The following is a 16101-nucleotide window of genomic DNA, read 5'->3' on the forward strand; positions in this document are numbered from 1 at the left end:
TGTGTAGATGGATTCTTTACCGTCTGAGTCAGCAGGAAAGCAAATGAACTATATTTTGATTTAAAAAAACAATTCAAATTAACCTACTTTAAAAAATTTATTGATACAGGACTATTTAAAAACTGAGTTTATCTAATAAAAAACTTACAAGCAAATGTCTGTATTTAAACAAGCATCACCTTTTCTAAATCCATGTAACACACACCACTGCCAAAGACTTTTAGAGAGAAGTTTGCAGTCTAACGAGGCCAGGCCTCAACATGTATCACTGCCATTCTTCATGTAGAATCAGCATTTCTAAATCCACATAGAAGGAGCTGCTAAAGAGGAAAGAAAAAAGAAATATTACAAGAGTTCTTTGTATTGATTTCTTTTACCCTTAACAAAGAGATTTTCCTAGTTACATGATATATCATAATCACTTAATTTGTCTGACTCCTTTAAAGATACAGAACGATGAATTCAAGAAAAAGGGTTGACTTGCAAAAATAGAATCATTTTGCAAGATTCTGTTGTTTGTATGAGTCACTTTTACCTTAATAATATGACATATGTGGTCTCTATAGAGAAACAAAAAAAAGCATTAACTCTAATTTCTCCCATCCCCAAGGGCCTGAGCTAAATCTAAAGCAGTCAGCATCTGAAAAGTCTAAAACTGCTCCAGAGGGTAGGAAGGATGAAGCCTTTCCCTAAGCCTTACCTCTAGATTTAATGTACTAGACACTCACAAGTAAATCACCTTCAACACCTGGACGTGATCATCTGCTTTCTTTCTCTTCATTGTGTTTCTGCACAGGCAGAGTCAGTGCAACTGTGAACCCTGTGCCAGGCATTCCCCCACAGAGCACAACACAGATTTGAAGGGAACTCTCTGATGAAGTCCTTTCCTGGACTAAAGACACTGGTTCGCCATTTAGGGAATTAACACCTGCAGCCACAATTGGTCCATTCCCTTTTCCAAACGTTTGCTCTGTGAGTGTCTGAGCACTCTACTCCTCATCAAGGCTTTGCCAAAGTGATCCTAAGTTTTACAAACTGAAAGGTACAAGATCAGTGTAATATGGAAACACGAAAGCATTTCCAGATGGGTGAGCTGCTTGGCCCTCAGAGATAAATAGTACATTCAATTTAAATAGTTGAGAGTAGAAAAGAGGAGCTATATCCATTTTATTATATAACTTTTCAGAGACAGACTACAAAAGTATATCAATCTGCAAAGATACATATGAAGAACATAGAACAAAAATGTATAAGGATAATTATTTCTCAATTAACATGTGAATATAAGTTGATATGAATTATTTGCTCAACACAGTGGCACCAAACTGAAGTTGAAATATGACTTTCAAAAGCAAAAAAGTATATCCATAATTATAAAAATGTGAACAACCTAATATTTAGTAGAAAGAGTTAATAGACATAGCACATTCACATGCCATAGAAGATTTATTAACATGAAATGAGATTTTAATCTTGTTAAAGATAAGAGCAAGCTATAGAGAGAGTACACTTTTGTGTTTAACGAAATATATAATCATGAGTGTACGTACATATTATGTACTAAAAAAGTCAAAAGAAAAAAACCACTAAAATGTTCTGAAGGAATGAATAATGTTTTTTTTTTCTTTTTACTTTTCAAGGTTTTTGCCTCCAATTTTTCTGCATTGAAGATATATCTCATATTGTTTTCTCAAGTTTTGAGTGATAATACTCTCTCAGTTCAGTTCAGTTGTTCAGTCGTGTCCGACTCTTTGCGACCCCATGAATCGCAGCACGCCAGGCCTCCCTGTCCATCACCAACTCCCGGAGTTCACTCAAACTCATGTCCATCGAGTTGGTGATACCATGCAGCCATCTCATCCTCTGTCGTCCCCTTTTCCTCCTGCCCCCAATCCCTCCCAGCATCAGGGTCTTTTCCAATGAGTCAATTCTTGCATGAGGTGGCCAAAGTATTGGAGTTTCAGCTTCAGCATCAGTCCTTCCAATGAACACCCAGGACTGATCTCCTTTAGGATGGACTGGTTGGATCTCCTTGCAGTCCAAGGGACTCTCAAGAGTCTTCTCCAACACCACAGTTCAAAAGTATCAATTCTTCAGTGCTCAGCTTTCTTCACAGTCCAACTCTCACATCCGTACATGACTACTGGAAAAACCATAGCCTTTTCTAGACGGACATTTGTTGGCAAAGTAATGTCTCTGCTTTTTAATATGTTATCTAGGTTGGTCTTAACTTTCCTTCCAAGCAGTAAGTGTCTTTTAATTTCATGGCTGCAATCACCATCTGCAGTGATTTTGGAGGCCCCAAAATAAAGTTTGACACTGTTTCACTGTTTCCCCATCTATTCTCTCTAGTAAGAGGAAATAAGCTGTAAATCAGCTATTCTGAATTCCAGGTTCCTCTTTGATCTTTATTAGCTATAAAGATAGAAAAACCACTTCTGAGTACTATGCCCTTTCATCATCTATAACATGAGGGTGTTGACCAGATGCTTTCTAATGTCTTAGTATTTTACTTACGTATAAAATAACAACTGTATATTGCTTTGTCACATGTATTTTTCTCCACATCCACTCCACAGCAGGGACTGTGCCATATGCATGTATTCTATGCCCTGTTTTACATAACCAATGATCAGGGCAAATGAATGTTAACTCATTCACAACTAACTGTGCATATGAACCCTATTGTTCAAAATCAGTCTTCAGGGTCAGATTCTATTCAGTTTGTTGTTTTGTTCTCTCTGTCTCACCAAATAGCAAATTCAGCAGAGAAGGCAATGGCACCCCACTCCAGTACCCTTGCCTGGACAATCCATGGACAGAGGAGCCTGGTAAGCTGCAGTCCATGGGGTTGCGAAGAGTTGGACACGACTGAGCGACTTCACTTTCACTTTTCACTTTCATGCATTGGAGAAGGAAATGGCAACTCACTCCAGTGTTCTTGCCTGGAGAATCCCAGGGATGGTGGAGCCTGGTGGGCTGCCGTCTATGGGGGTCGCAGAGAGTCGGACACGACTGAAGTGACTTAGCAGCAGCAGCAGCTATCCTCCCCTAGGGCTTCCCAGGAGGCTCAGTGGTTAAGTACACGTCTGCCAATGCAGGAGATGCAGGACAGGAGGGTTCAATCCCTGGGTTGGGAAGATCCCCTGGAGGAGGAAACAGCAAACCACTCCAGTATTCTTGCCTGGGAAATCCCATGGACAGAGGAGTCTGGTGGGCCATGTATATGCCATGGGGTCACAAAGAGTCAGACACAACTGAGCATGCACGCATGCCCCCTCTTCCCTACTGTATGTGCACCATCTGGTGTGAAATCAGGGTGCTCTTCAAATGTAAGCCCTAAATTGATCTGGGCCAGACAATGTCTTTCAGAGAGACTAGACCACACGTTCTCTGCTCATGTCTCATCCCACTGTTTCTTCTTCTTTTCCAAAATGCTCACCCCTCTTTCTTCCTTGGTCTGAAAGCGAATGCAGTAGCCCCTGTATGTGACTATTCACCTGAGTTCTCTAGTTCCTAGACACTTCCTCTTGCCTTGGAGGGGAACGACCTCCCTTTGTCAGAGGTTGTGAGCACATACTTGGATTTACACAGGAAAGGATGGATGTGGCCAACAGTCTGCTATTAAAAGGATGCAGCTAGGATAACTAGGATAAAGGGACATGTAAAAGCAGGTCCTTCAAAAGGCATTTTTCTGAAGTTGTTAACAACCTTGTGCCTCTACAGTATGAAAGGGTGTGCTGGGTCCTGATGTGGGTGAACTCTGCAACCAGTCTGGCGCCAGCGGGGAGCGGACCCATTAGTTGGCTACGCAGACCCTTCTCTTGCTACTGTGACAAAGCACACTGTCCGTCTGACAGGTGAAGAGGTGCCAAGTTTGTTTTTTTTAATTTTGTATTGGGGTATAGCCAATTAACAGTGTTGTGATGGTTTCAGGTGAACATCGAAGGGACTCAGCCAGGCATATACATGTATCCATTCTCCCCCAAACCTCTCTCCCGCCGAGGTGGCACGTAACATTGAGTAGAGTTCCATGCGCTATTCAGTAGGTCCTTGAGGTGCCAGTTTTGTTTTGCTTTTCTAGTTAACATCATTATATCTCATTTAAATTATTTTTCTTAATATGTAAACAACCTGGAGTTAATCTACTGCTGGGATCTCTTTAATAGGCTTTCTGAAATAAATGTAACTAAAATGACTAATTTTTCTGGCAACAAAATAAAAACATGCACCAAACCCTCCAGAAGCAAGTTAAAAGAAGCCCTCACCACTTTCCTGCCCAGGTCTGCTTCTGACTGCAAGATATGGCCTCCCGCTGAGTTTTGTGCTTTCTTTAATCCAAAGATATTCCTACTTCATTAACACAATTCTTCATTTTTTTTACTGCTTTGTTAGCATGAAGGAGAAATTCCAGGCTTTAAAAGATTCAAATGACTTGTCTCTAAATCAGACCTGGACTCTCTCCTCTCAACATGCCAATTTACATGAAATCTCTTAGAGTTTCTCTGCTTCCATAAGATGCGTGTGCCACTGCCCATCAAGACCCAGGCTTGCTTCTTTGCACAAACAGTCCAAAACAGTTTTCCTGATCTGTTTCAACTTGAAGTGTTGTCAATATATGGATTGTCCTGCTTTCTAATTCAGTGAAAAATCTAGTTTTCCATTAGTCTCTGCCTTTCTAATTTTCGATACAGCTTTACTAAATGTAATTATTAAAGGCAGATTCAAGAAAGCAATTACTGATCTACTGGTTTGTATCTCTGAAATCTTAATAAGTGGTAAAAAGTTGTAATTGCACTAAGAGTATAAAATGAATTTTTCTATGGATTCAACATATACACCCTTGAATCTGTATATGGGGAGACATATTTAAAACAATATATAGAGCATGCTGTCTTCAAACCTGCATTTAAACTTTATTCAAAGGCAGTGCTCTGGGAGAATGGCATTGAAACATGTATAATATCATATAAGAAACAACAACAACAAAAAGTCCAGTTACTTATTTTAGTTACTTAAAAAACAATAATAAAAAAATAAAAATTCGTTGTATAAAAAAAAGTACATTGTAAGATATATAAAGCAGATTTAAATTAAAAAAACAAACAAACAAAAACAAAGGCAGTGCTCTGTGCTGGAAAGAGCAGGAAAGGACATTTCAGAAAGGCTACATTCTGCTCTTTCTCCAGGACTCTATGACTTTGGTAAAGGACTTAACTCCCCTGATCTCCTTTTTTCCCATACCTCTATAAATATTAATATGTGAGAATGTTAAACTAGATGGCTACCAAGTACTCTTTCAGCCTAAAGTTCTATGAACTATTTATTAAATGCTTAATCACTGGTAGGCTCAGTATTATACACACACAGTTTCCAAAGCTTAAAATTTAGTGAAAAATAAACATATAATTAATATAAATATAAAGCAATATATAAAAGTGCTATCCAGTGATATAAACCAAATTAATTTTCCAAAATGTCCTGAGGAATAGCTGTGCATATGAAATGGAGGATACATCTTCTTAGACAGTTATCCAAACTACCTAATATGGCTTTCTATCTATAGGTAAATAGTGGAACGTCTGCTATATAGTCACAAACAACAAACTTGAATGGAGCCACTGTCCCCAAACCAAAATGCCTCTGAAACATTTGGTCGGCATGTAGTGACCATTCAACATTTATCTCAGACCATTCAACTTTATCTCAGTATTATGATATTATTTAACTCATGAGAGGCAGAAGGTGCAGGTTACTGTCATTATTTTAAAGATAAGAAGACTGAGAATGAGAAAAGTGGATGACTTTTCAGAAGCCTCATAGCTAATCAGGGGTTTGTCTTCTGGAATACAATCATGAGTAGCTTTTCTGCAAAATTAATTGCTGAATAAGGCCACAGAAGCCCCGTCCCTATGATTTTTCACCCTTACACCGAAGCTTTGAAGTTTGCCTTGAGCATCATCACTACTACCATTATCTGAAGGGACAACTGCAAACTCAAAACCACGCTATAGTGGTTTCTTCAAATCCTCCTTCATGAAGGAGAAGTCAAGGGGGAAAAAATGGGAAACAGAAGCCATCAGGCAAACAAACCACATGGTTCTTCCTTTAATTCTAAGTTGAAAACCTGTATACTATGTCCATACTGAATCACCCTTCAAGGTGGAAGCTACATTTTAAAAACATCGCTGTCACAGGAGACAGAGTCTTTTCCATGGAGAAGCCATGGCAGGACCAGAGGTCTTTCCCTGTGACATTTGAGGAGCAAGGAAAGATGTTTACCCTGGGGGAACAAATGCAATCTTTGAATATTTACCGAGCAAATGAGTACAGGAATCACGGTGAAGTTATATCGACCCCAATAACAAAATTAAGGCCAGCTAGTAAATTTTCCGTATAGTCTAAAGCTAAGAAAAAGGACTGTGACTTAAGAATTTGCCATGCAAGCATAATGAGCCCACACTTCAAGTCACCCACCAGATAAGGCTGAACGGACAGCTTCCAGGCAGCTTATGTGAAGAAGGACTACTACTCAACCCAATCTCTGGTCAAAGATTGTGTTTGGGGAAAACAGACTGCATGCCACTGTTAAGTAAACAGCCCCTTTCTTTAGAGTGAGTCAACACTGGCCAGAGCGTCATTAAGCCAGAGAAATAACTAACATAAAATCTGAGATGCAGAATGTTAAAGATAAAGACCTCAGATTAACTATTCAAAGAAAAGCATTTTACAAGGAGGCCCTGAGACCGAGATCCAGAGTAAAAGCTTCTAAAACACAAAAGCACAAATAATTATAAACACAAAATCTGAAATAGTCACTTGAAAGAATTAAGACAAGGGGGTAAACATTCGACCTCCAGCTTTGAAACACCAAGAGAACAAATCCAGTGATGAACCTTAAGAAGGGCCACATAAAATGCACCCAAAGGATCCAAATCCACAGAGGAGCCGGGAACAAAAAGCAGAGATCCAGCTCACCCTGGGAACAGAGTCAGGAGCACACTTTCCTCACGCAGTCAGAATGAACAAGCCACACGTGTGGACACAGACTCTGAACAAAGAAGCAAAAACCAGACACAGTGCAAAGTCCTCTGGGTTTTGTGTTAATTCTGATATTAGGTAGCTATGCTACCCTGAAGGGTCATTTACTCTCACTTCTGATCCCACTCTGTCTGTCTGTCTGTCTGCCTATCTACCCATCCATCCATCTAGTGAAACTGTACAGTTCACTTCTATGTGCAAACATGTGCTAGATGCTGTTGTGTTCAGGGAACTAACAGCACAATGAATAGCCTTACACATGCTCTGCCAGAAAGGACAATTACCGAAATAGGACACCCCAGTCAGGGCTAAGTCCTTGAGAACGTGATGCAGACACTGAGACCTGAAGCCTCAGGGGAAGGTGAGCAGGGCCAAGGGACAAGGTTACTTTAACTAAGGAAGATTGATTTGAGTAGCTGGACTGTGAGACTAAAAGTTAGGGCCAGGAAAAAGGATCCTTAGGAAGGGAGGGGCCAGACCACACTGGGCCCCTTAAGCCACACTAAAGACTGACTGGCCTTTACCAAATGAGCAACGAGGAGCTTCTCATTGCTAGTAAGCAGGAGCCAACATGATCAGATGTGCAGAAAAATCATGCTGACTGCAAAATGTTGCATTCCAAAGGGTTCAGAGTGGATGGGGGAGGACTGAGTAGGAAGTTATTAAGTCTTCGCCCAATGTTCTGCTTCACACTGAAAATTTTATGTTCCGGACATTTTCATGTAAGCATTTTATAATTACAATATATCGAATTTAAAATGAACTCAGTCATATAACAATTATGAAACTCACCCTTTAAAAGTTGAATAGTTGGCCTTTTAAAAAGGAAATCATGAGGACCCTTTAAGACCCCTCTCTTCAATGGCTATTCTCCCTTCGTCACCCACACAAGACCAAGAGAAGGCTGTTCTGCTGGTTAAGACAACAGAGAAAACCACTGTAGGTTGCGGGCACTGGTCTAAGAAGGAATAGAGGGGCTTGGTTGTCCTCCACCTCACAGGGGACGTGTGGAGGCCCCCTCAGGCAATGAAGGCAGTTTGCAGGTGTCCCCAGAGGAAACAAAACAAATCAAGAAAAAAGTAGGGGTGGGGCTGGGGTGAAGGGAGAGGAGAATGGGAGTCAGGAATACTATAAAGGCTGGCAGAAGGAGAATGCAAAAGCAGAAGGCATTCTCAGGGCCCACTCAGTGCCGGACTAAGGGTGAAGTCAGTTGCCCACTTAGGTGAAATGGAAAAGAGTGAAAATCAATGGATATACGAAAACCAAAGTCACCATCGGGGTAAGACACTGAGAGAAGAGCATTTTGAAAGAGAATCAGACTATTTCACTTGTCCCATAAAGGATACCATAGGGGAAGAACTCTGAGGCCCCCAGATAAACTCTACATGCTAAGTATCTGATGATGGGGATCCAGGTAAAGATGGGTTATAATCTACAAGCTCTAGGTTTGTGTTCATCAGGATGAAGTGATGCATTCCACTTACAACTGGGATTCCATGTTACAAAGATCAACTCTGGGTTCTGTCGAAACTGTGTAATGATTAGGCTGGTGACATAATTCTGAAGTAAAGGAAGGAAGTACCAACCAAGGGCCTGGTTCCTACCCAGCACATGACTGGGAGTATGGGTAGCCTATTCATGCATTGTGGAAAGCGCGTGAGGACAGAGCAAGCCAGTCTTCAAAAGGGGATGGATAGGGAAGGGACTGATAATAACCAAAGCAGAGTTTTTCACATATCCATTAGTAGAATCCCTCTGCCCTGCTCGCCACCTCAGTCTGATTAAAGGGAGAAATGGCCAGGAACCACCTACTCTGTCTCCATTCTCAACAGAGTCACCCCATCTAATATCCTTCCCTCCCCCACCACTCACTCATCAATACCTGTCTTGCCTCAGGCTAGGGCTTGGAAGACCAGTCGGGATGGCCCTATTTTGAACCAGTCAGTCCTAAAGGAAACCCTGCATATTCATTGGAAGGACTGATGCTGAAGCTCCAAGACTTTGGCCATTTGATGCGAAGAGCTGACTCACTGGAAAAGACCCTGATCCTGCGGAAGACTGAGGGAAGGAGGAGAAGGGGATGACAGAGGATAAGATGGTTGGATGGCATCATGAAATCAATGGACATGAGTCTGAACAAACTCTGGGAGTTGGTGATGAACAGGAAAGCCTGGTGCGCTGCAGTCCTTGGGGTCACAAGGAGTCGGACACGACTCAGCGACTGAACCACCACCACCACCACCACCATATTCTTATAACCTTGGTCCTGAAATGAAGGGAAAAGAACTTCAAAAGTAAAAGCGACAGCAAAATGAGTGGCGACGTGATGGCCATGCAAAGAGCAGAAGCCTGGACTGTAGCCCAGGGGATAAGCCCAGGAGAGGGGAGGTCTCAAGACACCCAGGCAGGAGGCAAAGAGTGCCTCAGATCCTGGAAGTTCCAATGCAACTCTGTTATACTGGATTCTTTTAATTACATTTCCCACTGTCAAAGTAAACTTTATCTCTGATGATTGTAACTTCCTAATCATCTCTCTTTACAGTTGCTACTCCAATAGTAAAGTGATGGTTGACTATTTATAGAATAAACTGATATCCTTCTGCCTTGAACCTACAAGCCCTCAATCCTCTCTGGCCTCAAAGCTGCATTCCTCAATAGTGAAAAGCATGCACTAGAAAGGATTATTCCATTAGGTAGTTTGCAAAAGATAACCACACCAATGTAATGTGATCCAGTCATTACTACAGGGCCTGCCTCTGAAAATAAGGCATGCCCTTGGCGAGTAATTTTTAAGTACCCTGGTGGATCAGGCTCTGAGCTGGCATACAGTGGGGCAGAGAGACCGTCTCTCCCTGACGGAACTCAGAGAAGAGCTAGAGATGAATTACTTGTAAGTATATGATTATGACTGCAAGAGGAGCTGGAAGGAAGTCATCCTAACAGGGAAACCTAGGAACGTAAGGACAGCCCTGCGATTTAACACCGTGCTCTATTCCTGATGGGGCTTCCTAGATGGTTCAGTGGTAAAGAACTCGCCTGCCAATGCAAGAGACACGAGTTCAATCCCTGGGTCAGGAAGATCTCCTGGAGAAGGGAATGGCTGCCCACTCCAGTATTTTTGCCTGGGAAATGCCACAGACAGAGGAGCCTGGCAGGCTACAGGCCATGGGGCCACAAAGAGTCAGACATGACTAAGTGACTCAACTACCTTGATGAGATGGACAGGCTAAGGCCATTGTCCTCAGGGTTTACAAAGGCCTGGGTTGCATATAGCTCTCTCCACTCTGCTACTCAGACCCTAGACTTACCCTTGGAGACCAAAAACCCAGGTTCATACTCCAGCATTATTGGCTGGGTGTCTCAGTTCAGTTCAGTTCAGTTTAGTTGCTCAGTAGTGTCTGACTCTTAGCCTACAGTTCCTTAAACTCACTGGGCATCAACATTTTCACCTGTTAAATAGAAATAACACCTTCTCTGTGAGGTGTTAATTAAATGAGTTAATGCTTATAAGTACACTGTAGGGTGTCTAGCATACAGTAAGCACTCAACAAATGTTTTAAAAAAACATTTTCATGACCTAAGTATCCCTGAATTTTAGTCAATGCTACTAAAATTATTTGAACTAGTATTTAATGACCCCTCATTGAATACAGCTTAATGTCTTTGACTCACTTTGGAAATGAAGAGTCTAGAAAGACTGGTCTTGGAATGTGTGTCCTTTGTTAAATATGGTAATTAACTACTGTGTTTCCTTTTACGCGTTTAACACAGTTTCATATGCGAAATAAAGAAATGTTTTTTATAATTCAATATTTTAAATAGGTAATATGTTCCTATGGTTTTAAAAGCTTTTTTAAAAAAAAAGATATGAAAACATACACAGTGAAGCCTCCCCTGGAACCCAACACTGTGACCAGGCTGCACCCTGCACCCTGCTTCGGATGCTGAGAACAGGCCCTTTCAGCCTCGCTATGAGCGCATTTGACTGAGTCAGCCTTACGTTCTTCCCTTTAACACCAAAGGCAGCACAGCACACACCGTTCCACCTCTTGCTTTTTCACTTAGCAATGGAGCCCAGCATTTTCCCACAGGAGGATATGAAGATGGTCCTTTCCCTCCTTTTACTGCTACATAACATTGTCTTACATGGATACTGTTATAACAAAAGTCTTTTTGGCTACATCTCTTTCTGGATTGACACAAACTTTCCTAATTGTAGTCTTGGCAGTGGGTGATGGAGAAAAGGGGTAGAAATACATTGTCATCTGCCTAGATCATTCTTAGTCAAAAAGTAAAGAGCAGCTAGTTACTTTTGGTGGATTTTACCTAAACAATTTACACAATCACTATGCTTCAGTTCACAATAATAACTTTTCCCTTAAATTATTTCAGGACATCTGTTCTGTATTTTACATGTTCCGGGATCCTCTTCCTTCCTGTTCCTATGGGGAGAAGCGCTGGCTGCTACAGTATCCAGTCAGTTACCCTGAGGAGATGTCAGCTGTCAACCATGTCTTCTGCTGTGATTTCCCGCTCCTCTCTCCCTTCCCACTCTGGGTGAGCTGTCAAGTTTCTAGTTTCTGACGTGCATTTACATCACTCAATGACATCTGACAGCAGTGAAAGGCCACAGAAAACTGCTTATTGATCAGAGCAAAACTAGTTGACGGAACAGATGAGGTTGTATCACAGAAATGCAGCCACACTCAGGTGATGACATTTTGCTCCCCGTGCACAAGAGCTTAATGGAATACAACTTCATTATATCATGCCACTTGTGCTTACAGCACCAAGCCCATCTCCTGCCTGTTTTGTCTACGTGGTGATGAGGACAATCTATTTGCACTGGTTTCAATGTATTGCTAACCTGATTTGTTCATGGACACTTGCAAACTGCTTGTGGTCTGTCCTGACAAATAGACCAAAAGACACTGAAATCTCAATCTTGCTAAAATCTAATTGCGCTGTCCTTTAAAAAAAAGAAAAAGAGAATTACCACTTAGTGGGCCGTAACTACGTAGTTTAAAGAAATGGGAAAATTTAGTTATTTCTAAGAACTAAAATGGAGAAGGAATTGCAACCCACTCCAGTATTCTTGCCTGGAAAATTCCATGAATAGAGGAGCCTGGTGGGCTATAGTCAGTCCATGGGGTTGCAAAGAATTGGTCACGACGAGTAACTTGACTAAAAAAACACCAGATTAAGGCCCTTGGCCTACAAAGTGTTCTTTTTTGTTTTAAAGATAACCATTTCAACAATTTCCCATTCCCACCGCCAATGCAGGCAGAAAGTCGACTATAAAGTTATAAATCAGTACATGTCTGATAGAAGAATTATTAAGCCAAATAGATTCAAAACGTTTTGCCACAAACATAGAAGAAAATGCAGAAAGGAAGGAAAAGGCAGCAAATGGGACAGAATCACCAGCCCTCGCTGACTCCTAGCTGAAAAAATGCTAAAACTTTACCCTGAGGGTTGTCTGGCTTTCATCTTCTGTCTTTAATTCCTCCCTTGAGGCAGGCGTGTTCTCCTAGATTACGCATTCCCACAGCACCTTCACAACCTGTCCACATCTGCATCTTATCTGGACTCAGTATTTTTCTTTAAATAGCCTTTTTACTTCAATAAAAGTTAAAGAGAACTTTAAGGTGAATAGGAAAAGAAACACTTGTTTTAAAATCATGTTTCCTGCTGAAGCTTCTAAGCCTGCAGCCTGCGCTCCAGTCCTGAGAAAGGGAGATCAGCAAAGTAAAGCCAAGTTCAATGCTCTGGAAAAATTTTTGGAGGTGGGCAAGATGGCATAGGATGAAAAGGTAAGTGAGGAACCTTCTCCCTTGTCTATCAAAATCATGCCCTGTAGCACTGGTGGCCTGTATCTGATACTATGCAGGGTCCTGTGGGGCTCCTGGGCACAAGGCCTTTCTGTGTCCCCCATGTCTTTGACTACAGGCAACAGCCTTCAATCAGTCTCCACAACCTTCCCAGAATTCCAGTGGGCAGATTCAAGCAGTTGTTAATTAGAGAAGGGAGGGGATGAGAGACCAGGGAGAAACAGGGAAGAGCAGCCTTGGGCAAGGTCCTGTTCCCCCACCAAGGGATACACACAACAGTATCTGTAAATAAATAAATTTAAATTAAAAACAACAACAACAACAGTATCTTTGAGCTATTCTGCTGATGGGGCTTCGAAGGAGGCTCAATGATAAAGAATCCAATTGCCAATGCAGGAGACTTGGGTTCGATTCTTGGGTCAGGAAGATCCCCTGGAGAAGGCAATGGCAACCCACTCTAGTATTCTTACCTAAGAAATCCCATGGACAGAGGGGCCTGGCAGGCTACAGTCTATGGGATCACAAAGAGTCAGACATGGGACTTAGTGACTCAACAACAAACAACAATTTTACAGACACAGAAACCCCCTCCAGTTGGGAGAAGTTAATGATTAATGATGGTATACTGCCCACAAGCATGTATACCCCAGACAGCTGGAGCTGAAAGTTGACGATGCTGATGCCTACTGACCTCACCCCTGGCCCATCAGAAGAATGTCCATGAGCTGATACGCCCTTTTTGAACCATTACTATAAAACTTGTCACTACTGTTCCAAAGCTGGCACACACAGTTTTGAAGGGATTAGCCAGCTGTGTTCCCCTTTGCCTGGCAAGGCAATGAACCGATCCTTCTCTACTTCACCCAAAACTCTGTCTCCAAGAACTGATGTGGCACCAGTGTACAGAGAGGCTTTCCCAGGCGGCACCAGTGGTAAAGAACCCACCTGCCAACACAGGAGATATAAGAGATGTGGGTTCGATCCCTGGGTTGGGAAGATTCCCTGGAGGAGGGCATGGCAACCCACTCCAGTATTCTTGCCCGGAAAATCCCATGGTCTGGGGTCACAAAGAGTCAGACACGACCAAAGGGACTTAGCATGCACGTACAGAGAAGCTGAATTTTTGGCATCATATTCAAACCCAGGGAACACGGGCACAGTACAGTAAATGAGCAGGAGCTGGGTTCAAATTCCATCCCTCCCACTTCCTGTATGGCCCCCATCAAATTACTGACCCTCTATGAGCCTTACTTTCCTCTCATCTGTAACAGGAGATTCTGACCACATACAAACCTTAAAGAATTGTTCAGAGGAGTAAAAGAGATCATGCATGTACACTGCTTAGCATACTAGGCAACATTAAGAAAATTGTTGTTGTTGTTATTCTTTTCTTCCCATCTCCTTGTGTATACCTTGAGTTTAAAAACCATAAAACAAAAGGACGGAGGATGGAAGAAGCCCAAGGCAGAGGGTACATGAATAAAAGAAAGAAACGGAAGGACTTCTTTGGTGGTCTAGTGGCTAGGACTTGGTGCTTACACTGCTAAGGGTCCAGGTTTGATCCCTGGTCAGGGAACCATACCATGCAGCGAGGCTAAAATACAAAAAAAAAAAAAAAAAGAAAGAAAGAAAGAAAAGAAATGGAGAAAAAGAGAAAGAGAAGCACGTAGATTAAAGAGGGAAAAAATGGAGTTGAAAATACAGAGGGTTTTCAAACTCATTTCTGCAGCTTCCTTGCTGGCAAAGCTCTCCTTCCCCACCTCACCCAGGTTCTGATCCCTTCTTTCTGGCAAAGCTCTTGTAACACTTTGCTCCAGTAACACTTTGCTCAAACTCAGCTGCCTGCCCCTTCAGAGCTGAGGCTTCTTGAAGACAGTGGCCTCATCTCCCCTCACACCCTCTCATCCACCCTCCACCTTCTTGATCCTCAAGATCCAACTGAGCACCTGGCTGCCCACAAGCATGGGGTGGAGTGGTTGAAATGAATGCCACCAGATCACTCTAGTATCTTTATTTCAAACATGTCAGGTGTTTCAAGAAATACTTTTTTGACTTTTCACAAATCACACCATATAAAATGGTTCTGCCACAGGCCACATGTTATTTTCCAAATACTTTTGTTTCATGCACTAAACATGCTTCCTACGTGAAAGCAAAAAATTGGCTCAAATCAGATCCATCCTGCTGTACTAACACTTAATACGGCACATGACGACCATTATATATAACTGTGCAAGGTAGATGACGACAGGAAATAGACATGGCAGCATGGTGAAACCCAGACCGAGTCAGGTGCAAGTGATAAGTGCAGAGAGCAAGCGTGCACCCCCACCAGCCCCAGAGAGCCCAGGTTTAACGCACTTATCCCAGCCCAGTGATCAAAACCGCCCTTTCACTTTCGAAGTATGTCAGTTTGGATGATAAATTTTGTGGCCACCCTAAGAATGCAGAGGAACATCCCACCCCATGCAGGTTTTTGAGGTCTTAAGGCTCTTTATATACACACTGATGTCTTTGTGGCTCATTGTTTTATACATATTTGCTTTTATATGCATATCTTCCCCTTGACTCTAAGTTCTTATTCTAATTCTGCCTCTAGTACCTAATTGAAACCTCTCCATATAATAAGTACTTAACTGTGGTTGAATGATTCATCCCAAGACATCCTCAACTCAATGAACTAGAATATAACATGGGATGGAATTTAACTACGGAAGCTGGTGAATGGCCAAGTGAAATTCATTTAAACTGAAATTCTTAAGTAGTCTCTGTGAATCTGAAAACCAAAATTATGAATCTTACAGATAGGAGTAACATTTGAGGTGGAAGGTAAGGACTAGGGCTTGGAAAATGTGGGCAGATCAGTAAGTGTTCCCAGGAGAAAGTTGCAACACTTTACCATAAAGATTTCTGGATGCAGTTAGCCAGTATTACCTGTATTTAGGGAACCTCTGGAATGAGTGGCTTAGACAGGCTACCCCTAAACAACAGAGTAAAGATCTAGAATCTCAGGCTTCATCTCGTGTGCACTGGCAGAATGAACCCAACTGTCAGGAATGGACCCTCTCACACACTTCTCCCACCTCCCAGGGTCCCACCCGCTTCTCTACCCTCTGCCCCTGCTGATAACCTCAGAGTGAAGTCAGGACCCTCACCTACCAGAAAACCCTTAAAATCAAACATGTCTATTGGAGTCCTGGTTCACATCTTCACGGCTGGAATGTGGGTT

General features: G+C 42.1%; 1 protein-coding gene across 2 annotated transcripts in view; it reads right to left on the bottom strand.

Moving 5' to 3' along the window:
• SNX24 (sorting nexin 24) overlaps positions 1 to 16101 on the bottom strand; it is a 170779-nt gene that overhangs the window by 92903 nt on the left and 61775 nt on the right. The window contains exon 1 of one of the 2 annotated variants that reach the window (XM_061422956.1): positions 180 to 408. The exons of the other annotated variant lie outside the window; for it this stretch is intronic. Within the exon in view, the coding sequence (XP_061278940.1) occupies positions 180 to 194 (15 nt within the window). The 5' untranslated portion in view covers positions 195 to 408. Of the gene's footprint in view, positions 1 to 179; positions 409 to 16101 lie in introns of those variants that run through there. 2 annotated transcript variants of the gene reach the window in all.

Source organism: Bos javanicus, chromosome 7 (genome assembly GCF_032452875.1).
Source record: "Bos javanicus breed banteng chromosome 7, ARS-OSU_banteng_1.0, whole genome shotgun sequence".
NCBI lineage: Eukaryota > Metazoa > Chordata > Mammalia > Artiodactyla > Bovidae > Bos > Bos javanicus.